General features: G+C 38.0%; 4 protein-coding genes across 6 annotated transcripts; 2 read left to right on the forward strand and 2 right to left on the reverse strand.

Annotated features, from left to right (window-relative positions):
- Positions 1 to 1,163: 1,163 nt before the first annotated feature.
- LOC108607278 (ATP-dependent RNA helicase vasa) lies at positions 1,164 to 12,738 on the reverse strand. Its single transcript, XM_033295005.1, has 9 exons — positions 12,440 to 12,738; positions 11,710 to 11,780; positions 9,018 to 9,072; positions 8,910 to 8,953; positions 6,545 to 6,585; positions 6,270 to 6,480; positions 2,594 to 2,886; positions 1,307 to 2,530; positions 1,164 to 1,244 (listed from the first exon to the last, which is right to left on the reverse strand). The coding sequence occupies exons 5-9, from the start codon at positions 6,563 to 6,565 to the stop codon at positions 1,194 to 1,196; spliced, it is 1,800 nt and encodes a 599-aa protein (XP_033150896.1). The 5' UTR covers positions 6,566 to 6,585; positions 8,910 to 8,953; positions 9,018 to 9,072; positions 11,710 to 11,780; positions 12,440 to 12,738; the 3' UTR covers positions 1,164 to 1,193.
- LOC117135058 (sister chromatid cohesion protein solo) lies at positions 3,171 to 4,761 on the reverse strand. The gene is made up of 2 exons (XM_033295006.1): positions 4,660 to 4,761; positions 3,171 to 4,532 (listed from the first exon to the last, which is right to left on the reverse strand). Exon 2 carries the CDS (start codon positions 4,469 to 4,471, stop codon positions 3,227 to 3,229), a length of 1,245 nt encoding a protein of 414 aa, XP_033150897.1. The 5' UTR covers positions 4,472 to 4,532; positions 4,660 to 4,761; the 3' UTR covers positions 3,171 to 3,226.
- Positions 4,933 to 10,169, forward strand: LOC108607321 (plasminogen activator inhibitor 1 RNA-binding protein). 2 transcript variants are annotated; one of them, XM_017997995.2, is made up of 4 exons: positions 4,933 to 5,026; positions 7,387 to 8,184; positions 9,107 to 9,379; positions 9,449 to 10,169. In XM_017997995.2, the coding sequence occupies exons 2-4, from the start codon at positions 7,545 to 7,547 to the stop codon at positions 9,916 to 9,918; spliced, it is 1,383 nt and encodes a 460-aa protein (XP_017853484.2). In that variant the 5' UTR covers positions 4,933 to 5,026; positions 7,387 to 7,544; the 3' UTR covers positions 9,919 to 10,169. The 2 variants fall into 2 exon arrangements, with proteins under 2 accessions (XP_017853484.2, XP_017853490.2); XM_017998001.2 differs by lacking the exon at positions 4,933 to 5,026 and adding an exon at positions 7,163 to 7,257.
- Positions 12,739 to 13,373: 635 nt separating the features above from the next.
- LOC108600319 (transcription elongation factor S-II) lies at positions 13,374 to 14,780 on the forward strand. 2 transcript variants are annotated; one of them, XM_017987825.2, is made up of 3 exons: positions 13,374 to 13,477; positions 13,595 to 13,680; positions 13,740 to 14,779. In XM_017987825.2, the coding sequence occupies exons 2-3, from the start codon at positions 13,609 to 13,611 to the stop codon at positions 14,601 to 14,603; spliced, it is 936 nt and encodes a 311-aa protein (XP_017843314.1). In that variant the 5' UTR covers positions 13,374 to 13,477; positions 13,595 to 13,608; the 3' UTR covers positions 14,604 to 14,779. The 2 variants fall into 2 exon arrangements, with proteins under 2 accessions (XP_017843314.1, XP_017843324.1); XM_017987835.2 differs by having other exon boundaries at positions 13,381 to 13,477; positions 13,598 to 13,680; positions 13,740 to 14,780.
- The last annotated feature ends 1,515 nt before the right edge of the window (positions 14,781 to 16,295 follow it).

Here is a 16,295-nt window from a genome sequence, read left to right on the forward strand (position 1 = left end):
GTGTTAATATTCAAGGAAATAAGAAATTGGAGCACGCACACTAAATACTTTCAAATGTTGAGCTTTGAGTAGCGCAAGTAAAAGAAATTCCAAAAGTTGCTACTCTTAGCACTTTTTCACTTTACTTAAGCCGGCTTGCCAAAGAGCAGGGGTTGCTTTTCAAAGGGGGTGGCTTTCAGAGTTTAATGTGCGTGGGCGTCAATCCACTAACAGTGCTTCTCTTTTGTTTTTGGTGGCCATCTCGCTTGTTTTTGTTGTTATTGGCTCGCTGTTTATCTGCATCTAGGAGCTGCTTGACACACGAAAGGTACAACAATCATAACAACAACAACAAGAACGGCAAATGCAATTCAAACTGTCTGCTTATTTCATAATCGTCCCAATGTACATTAGCTTTAAAATTTTATTGCCGACTTTTCAGCGCGTTTTCAAGTTTCAATACTTTGCGCGATTTGTTTCATTTGTTTTTTATTTTTATTTATTTAGCACAATTATATTTTATTTAATTTAACAATATTAAAGCATTTATTGTTATGCGTTCGCATAACACGTATTTACTCTTGAAAATGCCGTCAGAGACTGTGTTATTAGAAAGAAAGCATCGCCAGACGATACATCGATATCACTATGTATCGCAATAAAACTGTAACCGATACATCGAATATTGCATGTTACTTGTTTGATGTTTTCAGACTGATGCTTGATTATATATTGAATGAGCTTTTTGAATGTACAATAATAAAGTGTACACCTCCTGTTAACCATTTGTTTTTGATGAACAAAATTGTTATTAAATTCTGTTAAACACAATGTTAGACCAACACTGTTAGGAGCAATGTCAATCATGTAACAGTCAACAAAGTGGCCGACAATTTAGGCGCCAATGTAAACTAAACAAAAAGTAAACAAGACAAATTGGTAGCCAATATACATATTTATTTCTATTAAAATAATTAACTTTAAACTTCCATTAGTTTATGAGTTTAGATACTTATGCAAAATTTTAGCCGTTTTGCTGAAAACTAAAAGTTGAAATAAAGATTTTCAAAATCATATACTGTGTGTTTTAAAGATTTTTATCAAAAATGTTGATAAATTATAAGGAATTTAAGTTTGGCTTGCAATACAAAATTTTTTTATATATTGCCCACTTAAATTGTTTCTGTTTCGTCGATACAAGTTATATGTCAAGTTTAGTCCCATTCCTGTTCAGCTTCCAAGTTGGTAGCAGCCCCGGTATCACCCTAACAATTAAAAGCAATTAGTAAATATAAATAAATAAATGACAAATAGTGATGTTACTTACATGACCACGAACATCAATGCCGCCGAAGCTAGAGCCGGTATAGTTGCCGCCACCTCCCATTTCATTGAGAAAATCAGGCACGGTTTGGCCAGATCCTTTCAAAATTTTAATAAGATCCCCAGCAAGCGCACGATCGTTGTCAGGATCAAAGAACGAGGTGGCACGACCATTGTTGCCCACACGTCCAGTGCGTCCAATGCGATGCACATAGTCGTCAATGCTACTGGGCATGTCATAGTTAATAACATGTTTGATATTCTTTATATCAAGTCCACGCGATGCCACTGAGGTGGCAATGAGCACTTTCATGGTACCATTCTTAAAGTCACGCAAGGCCTGCTCGCGCTGACTCTGCAAACGATCGCCATGAATCGAAGTCGTAGGAAACTCAGTTTCCGAAAAAAATGAGGCCAAGAAGTCAGCTCCACGCTTGGTCTCCACAAAGACAATGGTACCATCGGCGGACTCACGCAATATTTCCATTAGCTTGGAGCGCTTGTTGAACTTGTTCACCTCATAGATGGTTTGCTGCACATCGGAGCAGGCACCACCGACAACGCCAATGGTTACAAATATATAATTGGTCAAAAATTCGCCAGCCAAACGTTGTATCTCCTCGGGAAAAGTGGCTGAGAACATCAATGTCTGATGCTCCTGACGCATGGTTGGATGATTAATAATTTTGCGCATGCTCTCAGAGAAGCCCATGTCCAGCATGCGATCGGCCTCATCCAGCACAACAAAGCGCGTGTCCGAGAACATAATAAATGCGCGATCAACAAAGTCCAGGAGACGACCCGGAGTAGCAATCAGCACATGGCATCCTTTGGCAACGCATTCGTTCTGATACTTCACCGAGGTGCCGCCATAAACGATGCTTATCTTCAAATAAGAGCTATGGGCAAATTTACGCGCCTCATTAAATATCTGAATGGCCAGCTCTCGAGTAGGAGATACAATTACGGCCTGTGGCTTGCCGATTTCAAGATCTTGACTCTTATCGAGTAAGTTGCTCAGAATGGGCAACAGAAAAGCAGCCGTTTTGCCGGAACCTGTTTGAGCGCAGGCCATTAAATCGCGTCCATCTGCAATGACTGGTATCGCTACCTTCTGAATAGGCGTGGGAACCTTGTACCCAGACTTGACAACATTGTCCACCACAATTTGACGCAAGCCAGCGCCTTCAAAGTCCTTTATAGCCTGTGGCACATTCTCACCAGTTACCTTAAAGTATTTATAATTAGTAAATGTGCTACATTCGTTACAGCTTATAAACTTTTAACATACTTTAACTGGTATATTATCATATTTGGAGAAATTAATGCCTGAACAGATGCCAGTGCTAAATAGTTCAGTTTCATTAGTTGTGGGTTCTGGTGGTATGTAGAACTCCCTCGCTTTTTTCTCGCCATCTTCTCCTTCGTTATTGTTAAAATCGCCACCTCCATCATCGCGACGACGACGCTCACCACCCCCTTCGCCATCATCACGTCGACGACGCTCACCACCGCCTTCACCGTCATCGCGGCGTCGACCACCACGATCTCCTCCATCGCGATTAAAACCTCCACCGCGGCCGCCTGTTGAAAGTTATTATTAAAATTATTTATAATAAATATATTATACAATTTACATATTATTAAAATGTATTATATAGTAAACATTTATTTAATTTTGAGGTTATGAACATAAGTTTTCAAATAATTATTTTTCTTCTTTAATAAAAATTTAACATTGATGGAAATATTTCAAATATTAAAATACTTTTTTGATGGTTAAAAATGTAAATTATATAAAGGTAAAACAAGACTAAAATTAAGTTTTATTTTAGTGTAAATTAAAAAATAAAGATTCCTTAGTTTTTTGTATATAAAATATTGAACAGCCAGTCAAAATTAAGCTGAAAAAGAGAGTGAGAGCTCAACACAAAGAAGCCGATTTCGCATCCTGGCTAAGCTTTACAATGCCGACCCCCGAGAGCTCAAAGAGCAAGCGATAAGCTTCTGCTGCTTCCGCACGTGTTGTAATAAACGACATTGAACTGATGTTTACTACGGGCAACGTGATCAAGGCATGTATCAGTCCATGCGCCACGCGACGTTTCATATCAGACATTTGCAATATTATAGCCGGATCGTAGGTATAAAGAGCAGGCATTGTAGTACATTGCTGAGCTATTCCGCCTTCAATTTCAATCTGTTTCTCACGCACTGGAAACAACGCTTGTTGCTTATCGCTTAGCTGCTTTTGATGATCGACCATGATACGCAGCATATCCTTGTGCTCCATTATAAAACCCAAATCATCAAGACTCTGCCTATAAAGGCGTTGTTCGTGCTCCTGTTGATGCATCTCCATGGTGATGGCAGCAGATTGCGAGACCTGTCTGGTATTAAAACTGCTGGTGCTGTTGTTTTTATTGGCGGAGTTCAATGATGCGCCCTGACCAACACAATTAACTGCACATATAATGTCCATAGAGGTAACCACAGCTTGTTTGGGCCGCTCATTTAAGGACATGTTCATGAAAGACTGATCTTGACATAGCATATCATAGGACATTGCTTGTAACTCCGGTGGCATTGTAAGTTCCGTTGGCATTGAAGGCTCAATCGGTGGTAGTTGAGAATCAGCCGCGGACTGTGGCTCTGGCTTTGCAGCTGGCGGCAGCTGTGGAGTTTCTGGCTGCTGCATGGAATCCAAAGTAGACTGCACCAGCGATGCCACAAACTCGCTTACAATCTCTTGACTGCTCCGTGGCCCTGCAGGTGCCTCAGCTGGTGGCTGCGCTGAAACTGTTGCTGCCCCACTAGTGCCAGCGGCTATTTCTGCTGTTGCTACTCTGCGGCGACGTCTACGCCGCGACTGACGCTGAGGCGTCTCTTGATAGTTTATAAACGTCTCGCGTGGACGAAATATAGACGTCCAATCACGCGTGGACACAGGTGTAGCTTGTAGTTCTTCATCTTCTGGCAGCTCCAGTATGCGCCCGAGAGGCTGCAAAGCACGCTGCTCTTCACTTATGGCGGTCAGCCGTGGATGAAATGGGTTTATTGGCGTAGATGAATGACGCGTGCCAAAAGATCTCAATATAGCATCATCTAACATTTGAGCATCTGGAGAAAACCCTAAAGGTATTGCTGGTGGTAGTGGGGGTGGTGGCATTAAAAATGCATCCTCATCTGTCAGATTTGCTTGCAATCCTGATAGTGGCAATAGAGTTAAGCTGCGAAAAGTTTTATTCAACTTAGAGTATTAGTAAGGCAAAAAAAACTTAGTTATAACTAAGCACAGGCAAAGAATAATAAAGAACTAGGTGCTAACAGTTTCTGACGCATAATTATTAACCTTACTTTATTACTTCAAAATCGGATATTCTTTTGCCATTTGAGAGCCGTTTCTATATTTTTAAACATAATGTGCTAGACAACTACTAAAGTTACTTTTCTTACAAATTATACTCAACCCTATGGTGGGTTAATTTAAAAAAAAAAGATAAATAAACTGCACTAACATTTTCTGAAGTTAAATCCATACATAATTCTTTTAAGGAAGTTGCATAGTAGCTTTGTACATGTTGAAATCAAAAATTTGAGTTTTATTTTGTTTTTTCATGTCGATAAGTATGTGTCAAAATTGTGATTACCACAAAAGTGTGTTTTCTCCAGTTTTCTCTTCTACAAAATCTGGCTTGTGGCTTCTGCTGGCAATAAACTAAAGGTAAGCAACTCTCTCATTTCATTATGTTCACAAGCGCAGAAATTGATAGCTAAAGTTAATATATCGAACATTTAATATAAATACCCATCATCATAACTATCCGGCAATTCTGGATTACGATCTAGCGAATTTAGCTGCTCTTGCGATTGCAAGAGCGGTGTCTGCATATCAATCGAGTAGTTGCTGTGCTGAATTCCTGATCCCAAGTCTCGCATCTGTTCAATTGAGCCGCCTGTCTGGTGCTGAATTGTGCTGCTGCCGCCGCCGCTCGAAGGCATTGGCTCTTGCCCTTGCAGCTGCTCCTCTATTTCTTCCACCTCTTGGTTGTCATACATCTCACGATATATTTGTATGCTTGCAGTTAACATAAACGACATTTTGCTAGTAAACATTTGCATGTAGTCCAGCCAACTACTCTTCTCATTCAATTCCTCCCAGCGTAGCTCTTCCAGTTGCTCGAGCTCACAATTCCTGAGACTGCGCAATCCACACATTTCATGCTGGCTCATAAAATCTTCACTTAAATGGCGCGACCAGCCTCTCATTGTGCGTACTGGCCTCTGTTGTATGTAGCGTCTTGACGGAGTAACTGTAGCATTATATATTGACAACATGTGTTGCACGCGTTTAGCTGAGAGACGCTGATGTGTTGGACCAGCACTTGTTGTTGGTGTCTGGGCTGTTGTTGGTGTCTTGGCTGTGGTTGCCGATTGCCGCTGACGACGTTGGCTGCTCATGGAATATGATGTGCGCGGAACTACAAAAGTATTGCCACCATCTTCAGAATCTCTTTGCGGCAGACTTGCGTTCCCGTCCAGCGGATACTGCTGCTGCCTCTCCGCAGGCTGATTCTCACCAGTCTCGTCATTAAGCAGTTGTCTGAGCTCCTCAATAAACCGATCCGATTTACTGACCTCATCGCGCAGATCACGTATCTTTTGATTACGCCGAATTTGCTCCATGCCTTGCAATGCTTGCCACTCACTATTTACTATATGCTGATACGCAAGCATTAGATAATCACGTTGCATACGCAACTGGCCAAGTGTACATTTGCTCACGGACATATCGTACTTTTCAAGAAATTCCAAGACAGTCTCCTCGTCATAGCTAGTGGGCATGCGCATGGCATTACTATCAAGTCCTTGAAGCAACTGCGCCACTGAACGACAGACATAACATAGACATCACAGACGACATCACAAGAACACTTACAAATTAATTTGGTCAAAGCGGTACTTACCACCATCGCCGCCATCATCATTTCGACGTCCACGATAACCACCTCCTCCGCCTTCTTCACCATCGCGACGTCCGCGATAGCCATTACCGCCACCGCCGCCGCCACCACCCCATTCGGAATCATTTTTTTTGGTGACCGACGGAGTATCTCCCCAGTCATCATCATTAGCACTTGAAATTGCAACAGGTGCTGCCGGTGCAATGGCCACTGGCTTAAAGTTTAATAAGTAAAATTTATATTGACGAACATTTAATAGGCTTATGTCTGATAATTACCTCATCTTCCCAATCACTCATGTTTCGAATAGTTTTCTTAACTGAAAATAAAAAAAAAAATTTCAAATATTTTCTTAACATAATGATAATAGGAATATGCAAAATAATTCAAATAAAAATTAGCATCCCTAAATGGCAATCAAAATAAATTAGTAAATACTTAATATGTAATAAAAATTACAAAATTAATACAATAAAATAATTAAAAAGATGCATTAAAAAATATTGTAACTAAATAGGAAAATACTACAATTAAGCACAAGAAAATACTAGATTTACTACATTTTTCTTAACTTTATGTTTTACAGTACAATAATTAATACTGTCGGACGGACTCCGTGTGAATAATATTATTTAAGTTAATCTTCCCATTCAATTCTGAATATTAATGTTAAATAAAATCAGCCTAAAAATTAATTTCAGATTTCCGTCAATAATGTATTTATTTCTATTAATCTTTGATTTAACTTTCAAAAGCAACATTTAACATTTTTGCCATTCACACAAACGTGTGGAGCAACTGGAGGAGCAATTCTGGTTAAATGCGAATCTGTTGTTCTGTGTATGTATCACAACATGCTCTTTTCGTTCGCCTTGCTGTAGAACACATGTGCGCCTCGAGTTAAGTATATGTGTGTATATGTATATATTTGCATATATGTGCACGTTTGTGTGTAGCAGTCAAAGTCAAAGCAGAAACGCAGAAAATTAAGGTTAGAGCGCAGCCAGGCAACCAGCCATACGACTACGACGAAAAAAATAGTAGAAAAGCAAGAACTAAAGAACGTATTTTTTTCTATTCTCTTGCACACACACTCACACATACATATACCACCAAGTAGGCGCAGCAGCAGCGACCAAACACACAAATTTTCATTTCTGACAGAAACTCTGTGTGGAAATCTCGTGTGTGATTTTTTGCAAAAAAAAAGTCCAAAGCTCGTGTGTGGAAAAATCAATTTAAGGGTAATTGGAATAGTGCCCAAACATAAACAGCAGCATGGACAGCGCCGGTAAAAACCGTTATGAACTTTTGTTCATGGACGACGATGTTAGCGATCCATTAGATAATCTAGTTGCGGCCAAGAAGAAGCAGCAGCAGCCAGCGGCGGCGCCAGCAGCAGCGGCTACGAAAACGGCGCCAACCGCAAAGGCAGCTAAACCCGGAGCTGGAGCGGGTGCCAACAAGAAGCCAAATCAAGCCGAAAAGGAAAACAAACCAGGTGCGCTCAACAAAAATGATGGCAAGAAATCGACAACTGGCAACAATGAGAAACTGAACAACAACAGCAATAAACAAGGTGGGGCTGTTGCTGCGCGTAGTGCTGGCGGTGCTGCTGCGGGCAAAACACGTGAAGCTGGTCAAGGGCAACAACAACAACAGCGCAATGTCAATTTTCGTCAACAGAATGGTGAGGCAACCCGCGAGCAGCGCAATAATCGCCGCAACGTGCGCGAAAATGGCGCTCCAGGTGGCAACTCTGGTAACAATGCTGATGGAAATCCAAGACCTTATCGCGGCGGCGGTGGCAGCGGCGGTTTCGGCGGCAATGCTGATCGTCCACCACGCCAGAATCGCAACTTTGACGGCAACAATCGTAAACGTGAATTTGATCGTCAATCTGGCTCCGACAGAACTGGTGAGTAGAAACCCCACACCTGTCCACGAACACAATCAAACACACCTCCCCTCTTTACACCACACGCACACAGATGTTACATGTTCTGTTAATGATAATGTTAATTGTTATGCTATGTGCTTGAAAGCAAGTTCCAAAATTAATATCAAATCTAAAATAATGACCAACAGTGAGAAATTACAAAATTATGAGAGTGCACGTTTCAATTTTAAAGGAAAAATTGTTGTTTCGAAATATATATATCACAACACACATACACGCTCATTATGTATGTTTAAAAATAGTTTGCTTCTTCTTTAGGCCAACGCTCCTCTTTCTCCACCCACATAATTCATTAGCGAGAGTGTGGGAGTCTTATGGAATATCAGCATATTTCGCTCAGTAGGAGAGTAAAGAGCAACAGTATGGAGTGCCCATATGTATAAATTACTAAAATTACGTTACAACTTTCTTATGGGAATAATTTTATAGTGCACCTACAGATATTTTATAGTAAGCCTATAGAAAACGTGTTTAGTCAGCTGAACTCTTATCATGAGTTTTATGTATAGAAATCGATAAACATAAATAGCAGACCACATGCAATTTTAGAATTGAACAACTTTTAATAGATGATTTAGTTAGGAGACTCATTAGAACGGCTAATCTAATCTAACAGAACTTGTAATCTTATTAATCTCGTTTTGAAGTCCCGATAAAATATTAGGTTTGATATTTGCGCTTACCTAGCGTTTAGTTGTATAAAAACGAAAATTGGGTTGCGCAGAGTCTGCAAAAAATGGATTTAAAATTAGTTGAAAAATATTAACAAATATTATTTGCGCTCAACTCACCTTGGAATTTTTTGAAATACACACTCCTTTGGTCTGCCTTTGAATTTAAAGCGAGCTACAAAATAATAAGAAATGTATAATTTTAATAGGTGTAAAGGCTGTTGACAAACGCGATGGCGCTGGCGCACATAACTGGGGATCGGTAAAGGAGGCCATCGATGATGTGAACAAGAACAATGAGGGCGCAGAGACTACAAATGCCAACAATGCTGAAGGTACCAAGGCTGACGAATCTGGCAATGAGCAAACGGCTGAGCAGATCGCAGCTGAGGAAGAGGCCAAAGAGATAACTCTGGATGAATGGAAGGCACAGCAGCAGCAGCGTATTAAGCCCAAGTTCAACATACGCAAGGCTGGCGAAGGTAATTAGTAATTAATAAATCTTATTAATTAAACCAAGCTGACTTGCAAATCTTTCATTCGATTTCCAGGCGAGGACACATCACAGTGGAAGAAAATGATTGTGCTGACCAACAACAAAAAGAAGGAGAACGAAAGCGAAGAGGAACTTGAATACGATCCCGCCATGTATCCGCAGCGTGTAGGTCGTCAACAGCGCGTTCTGGACATTCAATTCAATTTCAATGATGGACGTCGCGGAGGCGGTTTTGGCGGACGCGGAGGTCGTGGTGGCCCACGCACTGGCGGCCCACGCAGCGATGGCCCACCCGGCAATCGTGGTGGCGCTACCGGCGGCGGTCCTGGCAATCATAGGGACGCCGAAGGCGGCAACACTGAGCCTCGCCCAGTGCGCTCCGAGACCGCTCGGCCGCCAGTGGAGCGTCGCGGCATGGGTGGTGGCATTGGCGGTGGTCATGTCGGCAAGCGTTTCGGTAATGAACGCCAGCAGAATGCTGCACCCAAGGTTAACGATGAGCGCCAGTTCCCTACTCTGGCCTAAGCGCCATTGAAAAACAAAAAATTAAATGCGAGATTAAGAGTTGGTGGCTGTAAAGGAAGACAGGAGGAAACAAGCTTACCAATCACAATCTTACCATTCATACACACACCCTCACTCACAGTCACACACAACCACATTTGCTAAATTTTCAAGCATTACACTGAAAGAAAAACAATGTTATAAGAATTTTCAAAATGCGAATTGGCCGCAGCGCAGCCGAAGGCCAAAAGCATCAAAAACAAATATTTGAAGAAAAAAAAACAATAAAATATATATTACTATATATATATATATATTTATATATATACACATAATAAAACAAAATGAAATGAAAATAAAACCAAACTGTAAATTTAAGCAAAAGCAATTTAGATAAAGAAAAACTAAAGAGCAAAGTTTCTATATATATATAAACACACATACATACTATATATATAATTACACGCTGTAAATTTGTTGTTCTTTCCTTTTATTGTACTACTTTAATCAAGCTAACAATCAATCAAAAGTCATCAGTTCATACACACACACACAAGCAAAAACATTTACATAAACCAACAGTGCGCCAAATCCAGTGAACAAAGTGAGCAAATAGCGTAAAGGGATTTTAAGAGACCATAACTTAATATAATTTGATGCCCCCAGTCATTTTATTAGGCGCATTATTTTTTCTTCATTACTCACACATCTACAAACACACATATTTTTTTGTTAAACATTTTTATATGCATGCGCTGTCCTCATATAAAAATGCATTTTTCCTTTAATTTTTACTGTGTTACGATTGTATTTTAAAGAATTAATAAATGAAAAAAATTTAAAACTCCAGCAGTAGAACAAAAAAATTTTAAAGCCAATATTAAGTGTTAAATATCTTGTATTTCTGTTTCATTATAAACAAACAAAATCACTTAATAGGTATATACGTAAATTAAAGAGTTCTATAAATCGTATATGCGAAAGTTAAAACAAAAAATTTATACAACAGCAGCAAATAAAACTTTTTAGCAGTAAGCACTAATAAAATAAAAACTGAACAAAAACCTATTGGAACAAATATATTTATAAATAATAATTAATGAGTAGAAGCAGTTGAAACATAACAAAACAAATAAATAAAAAACAATATTGATCTAAATTATATGTATGCATAAATTTGCATGCATATATAACAACATACCCTGTAAAATTTTAATGCTTTTACAATTAGAAATTGTATAAATTATTGACACGAATATAAAATCAACTATATTTATGTATATTTACGTACGGTAAAGAGAGTTGGTATAATAAACTGTCAACTAAAGTAAAATTGCAACAAAAATTTTATGACTAAATCACTTAGAGATGAATAACAATACAATTTAAAACAAAAACATTTTTGGATTAATATATTGAACAAATACTGTATTTAGAACCCAAAGAATGAATGATAACGAAGCCCATAATTCTATAATTACAAAAAAAAAATTGAGAGAACCTCGTGTAAAACCAATACAAAAAAAAGCAGAAAACAAAAATTAATTGAAAAAAAATAAAGAACAAAAAAAAACACATTTCCAACGTTTATTTATGGTGAAACATTTGTCGTTCGTGTAAACTTAACAATGTTCAGTGTATTTCACATCATCAACGTTGCAACTAAAATACATACGCTTTTCCTTAGATCCAAAATTTAAAAACACAAACTGATTTGTATATTCTAGTCCTCCACAAGTCTTAATATTATAAATTAGAACACATACTAATACATACATGTGCAATGTGCAATTTTTCTTACGACAAACTTACCGCTAAAAACAATCTGAGTCGCACGCTTAAATTAAATAAGCACCGAAGTCAAACCGAAGGACAGTTAAACACTGAAATAAAATGAAGGAATTGAAAAAATTTGAATTTTAAACGTTTTGGCGTCATTTGCCAGTTTTAGAGTTGTCAGCAGCTGCAAAGTATGATTCCAATAACTTTTTATATTCTGACATCAAAATTTTACAAATGCTGACAACTCTAAAAAGCAACGGTGAATTAAAAAAGATGTGGACGTAAACCAGAAACATGTGTACATTTGAGAAATGCGTAAATTTGATTTTATAGAAATATCTATTTACATATTATGGATGTACATGTGTACATACATATATATGTAAATAACAAAACACATTGAATGCAATTAATGCCATCTAATTAAATAAGTCTTGTACAGAAATAACGGACTAGGGAAAAGAGCCATGAAAGCATGCGCGATCCTGCGTGAATTATCTGAACATATTTAAACGCGCATAAATAAGCAACACCTTTTATAGAATTAAAATGTGCCTAATTACACTTTTTAAAATACAAACAAATGTTTTTTTTATAGTGTTCCTGACAAATTAATATAAAAAACACAATGCACTTAAATTATTGTACAACTTTTATGAATTAAATTAAAGCACAATACCATAATTAAATTATCACATAACTTTTATCAATTGATCTAAGTAATTTGATAAAGTCAAAAAACTTATTCAACAAAACTCACCGCTGAAATATTTTTAAAATTCTTAATTCACACGCGCACAGAGTCAAACTCAACCGAATGAAAGCTAAACTCAAATGAGAATGAGGGAATTGAAAAATGTTTGCGAAAAAGGCGCTTCTTGCGTTAACCGTTTCGGCACCATTTGCAATATTTTAGGGCTGCCAGGCAGCTACAAAGTACTAAGCAATAATCTATTATAAGCAAATATATACAAAACTTTGGAACGTAGGCTACTCTGGAGCATAACGGTGAACTAAAACCATGCAAAGGAAGAACCGTTTCAGTAGAGTGAAAAAACATTAGTAGAAATTCTTCAATGTGCATGACCATACATACATATGTACAAATTCACGTACAGACATGTTTGTAATTTAGATAATGTAATACAAATCTAATTAGTATTTGATATAAACTTAGAAAGTTATTAATAAATAATAAAATCCCGAAAAAGCACCAACAAAAATAGTAGACCAGAAATGGCCAGTAAAAAGACCACAAGAAATGGTTCTTCTTTCATATATGTACATACATACATACATACATATGTACATAGGCAGTGGGTAAAGCCCGGTGCATTTGATCTACAACTAATTGTAAGCAGAATATTTCAATGAATACATAAAATTAATTTTAATGAAAATGAAATATCAAAATACATACAAGTGCACAAATGTATATATTTATGTATGCATGTACATATATAATTAAGATCAATATTGTTACTCGTGTCATATGAAAAAATAAATGTATTACTTGAAATTAATATTATTTAAGTAATAAATATGAGTTTTGGCTTTGATTTCTGACAAATTTACTTTAGTACATACATATGTATATGTAACTACTAAATGGGTTTTTAAATAACCGAAGTCTGCCCTGATATTCCATTCGATAACTTGCTCGATAACAAAACTGAGACGCTTGTTTCAGATGCAGTTCATGAGTTTATTTGAGTACACTGCTCTTTTGAACTTGCAACACAACTCTAGAATACATAAAAGAAAAATTGGTAAACAATATACATTTGGAGGGAAAAAGGTAAGAGAGATAAAACCAATTTAACGTTGCATACACTTGCAACAACTGTTAACTGCTCGAATGTTAGTTAACATAACCTCTATGTTGTCAGAAATAAAGTAAATTTTTCAAAAATAGCAGCGGCTGTCAAAATGAGCGTGGAGGACGAAGTGTTCCGAATTCAGAAAAAAATAGGCAAAATATCGACGGCTAGCGATGGCACGGTAAGTACAACCACAAATATAAAAATAAAGCATCATTTTGTATGCGGTATAATTAACAGGGCCAAGAGCAGGCGCTAGATTTGCTGAAGGCGCTGCAAACGCTCAATATTAATCTGGAAATATTGACAAAGACACGCATTGGCATGACGGTAAACGAACTGCGTAAGAGCAGCAAGGACGACGAGGTTATTGCACTAGCTAAGACACTGATTAAGAACTGGAAACGTTTTCTTGCTAGTCCTGCGCCCACGACTACGCCAAAGGAGAATGCTCCCGGCAAAGAAAGCTCAAGCAGTGCATCGAAAGCTACAACTGCCAGCAAATCTAAGGAGAAAAGCAGCAGCAGCGGCAGCAACTCTAGCAGCAAAGACAAGCGCGATGATAAAAAGTCAACACAATCATCTTTTCCGGCTAGTAGCGGCGGAATGACAGACGCTGTACGCCTTAAATGCCGGGAAATGTTAACTAATGCGATAAAAATAGGTGAAGTGCCTGAAGGTTGTAATGAGCCAGAGGAAATGGCTGCCGAGCTGGAGGATGCCATCTATGCTGAGTTCAAAAATACTGATATGAAGTACAAGAATCGCATCCGCTCACGTGTTGCCAATTTAAAGGATCCAAAAAATCCAGGCTTGCGTGGCAATTTCATGTGCGGCGCTGTCACCGCCAAACAACTGGCTAAAATGACGCCAGAGGAGATGGCCAGCGATGAGATGAAAAAGTTGCGTGAAAAGTTTGTAAAGGAGGCCATTAATGATGCACAGCTGGCCACCGTACAGGGCACTAAGACCGACCTTCTCAAGTGTGGCAAGTGTAAGAAACGCAACTGCACCTACAATCAGCTACAGACACGCTCCGCCGATGAACCTATGACCACGTTCGTCATGTGCAATGAGTGCGGCAATCGCTGGAAGTTCTGCTAAAGGCACCAAGCCCCATACACCCCCCTTAACATTAAATTTAACTATGGCATATAGGCATACACATACACACATACATTTATACACATAATACATTTGTATTCATTGACCACCTAAAACGACAAATTTCAATAATAAAAAACGTCAACTTGGATGAGAACTTTTATTTTGCTGCCCTGCAATAAGTGTCGCTCGCTTCATTTTAACTGATAATATTTGACAGTCAAGCTACAGATAATGGATAACTTTTAAAATGTACACGCAAGCTGGAAATTTGGATTTCCAAGATGTTAGCAACAAAAAATGAATGTTGCTATTTTAAAACATTCAGCCAGGAGTTTCGTTATTAAAATATGTTATTATGATAATAAATAAAAGTATATGGTATAAGTACAAGAGATCGATCTGTCAGTACCGTCATCCCTATCGGTCATCGCAATCTTAATCGTTATAACAATCGATATAAATAAAACAAGAAACAATAATTTCCTGTCCTGAGACCTTTTAAACATTTTATTGTAGTCTCGAATACATTTATTTATTTATTGATAAAATACGATTTATGAAAAATCTATATCTATAAGTTATTTGCAAATTGTATAGCTTATTCCATTTTCAAATCGAGTGATGCGCGAATGAGGAACCAGATACATACATACGTCATAAAGTCGATACAAGCAGTGTGGCCACCTATATCTAGCATATTTCAAAGTTCATATAGCTAGCCGTTAAATTTTTTAGAACTTCAAGAAATATTTCATAAGTTTAAATTGTCCCCTGCATAAAAATAGGCAGACTGAATTGTGCAATCAACTAAACAAAAATGATATGCGATGGCGATGCATGGCTGGAAAGTAGCGAGAATAAGTAGCCGTTTGTTTATTTAGTTTATTTTTACTCAGACTACCTGGCAGCACTGTATACAAAACAAGTTTAAAATTTTCGCTTGGGCGATCGGTCATTTTGTACGTGTGTCAGTTATTTTTGTTGTTTGCAGCTAAAATAATAGCACCCATCGTATTGTTGAATGATTCATTTCATTTATTAATTAGTAAGTCTGTTTATGTATGGGCAGCAAGTGCCGCGAGCACTATTTACAGATACAAAGATAGTTTCGGATATAAAATTAATAGAATTAAGGCCCAGTTGCGCGCGGCACTCGATCCTAAAAATCCGGGCTTGGGTGGGTTTTTTATGAGCGGCGCTGTCTTTCCCAAGCAACTACTCAAAGTCCGAACTAGGTGTAACAACTGTAATACACGCAATTGCTCCTCCACGTTTCGCCGATGAACCTATGACCAACTTAGTCATGTGCAATGAGTGCGGGACTAGCTGGAAGTTTTGCTAAAGGCGCAAAAAACCCATACAACCACCGTAAAATTAAACTATAGCATATAAGCATTCACATGTTTATACACATAGTTCATTACATTTGTATCAATTAACCATTTAAAACCACAAATTTTAATAATAAAAAACGTCAACTTGGATGAGATCTTTTATTTTGCTGCCCTTGAAATCAGTTTCGCTCGCTAGATAAAATATCTGATAATTATTTGAGAGTGCAGATAGTTGAGCTGCAGATAAGGGATAACTTAAAATGTACACACAAGCTTTAAATCTGGGTTTCCAAAATGAAAAGAGTCAATTTTTAATGTTGCTGTGTTAAAACATTTATCCAGGATAAGTATAAGA

The sequence above is a fragment of the Drosophila busckii genome, chromosome 2L (genome assembly GCF_011750605.1).
Source record: "Drosophila busckii strain San Diego stock center, stock number 13000-0081.31 chromosome 2L, ASM1175060v1, whole genome shotgun sequence".
In the NCBI taxonomy this organism is placed as follows: Eukaryota; Metazoa; Arthropoda; class Insecta; order Diptera; family Drosophilidae; genus Drosophila; species Drosophila busckii.

Bases quoted from the DNA above. Each gene is read 5' to 3' on its own strand.
- LOC117135058 (XM_033295006.1), bottom strand. From the start codon at position 4,471: ATGCCACCACCCCCACTACCACCAGCAATACCTTTAGGGTTTTCTCCA.
- LOC108607278 (XM_033295005.1), bottom strand. From the start codon at position 6,565: ATGAGTGATTGGGAAGATGAG. The intron at 6,481-6,544 runs GTAATTATCAGA...TTAAACTTTAAG, and splicing joins TGAGTGATTGGGAAGATGAG to CCAGTGGCCATTGCACCGGC. The intron at 1,245-1,306 runs GTAAGTAACATC...TTTAATTGTTAG, and splicing joins GCATTGATGTTCGTGGTCAT to GGTGATACCGGGGCTGCTAC.
- LOC108607321 (XM_017997995.2), top strand. From the start codon at position 7,545: ATGGACAGCGCCGGTAAAAACCGTTATGAACTTTTGTTCATGGACGAC. The intron at 8,185-9,106 runs GTGAGTAGAAAC...TAATTTTAATAG, and splicing joins ATCTGGCTCCGACAGAACTG to GTGTAAAGGCTGTTGACAAA. The intron at 9,380-9,448 runs GTAATTAGTAAT...TTCGATTTCCAG, and splicing joins CATACGCAAGGCTGGCGAAG to GCGAGGACACATCACAGTGG.
- LOC108600319 (XM_017987825.2), top strand. From the start codon at position 13,609: ATGAGCGTGGAGGACGAAGTGTTCCGAATTCAGAAAAAAATAGGCAAA. The intron at 13,681-13,739 runs GTAAGTACAACC...TATAATTAACAG, and splicing joins CGACGGCTAGCGATGGCACG to GGCCAAGAGCAGGCGCTAGA.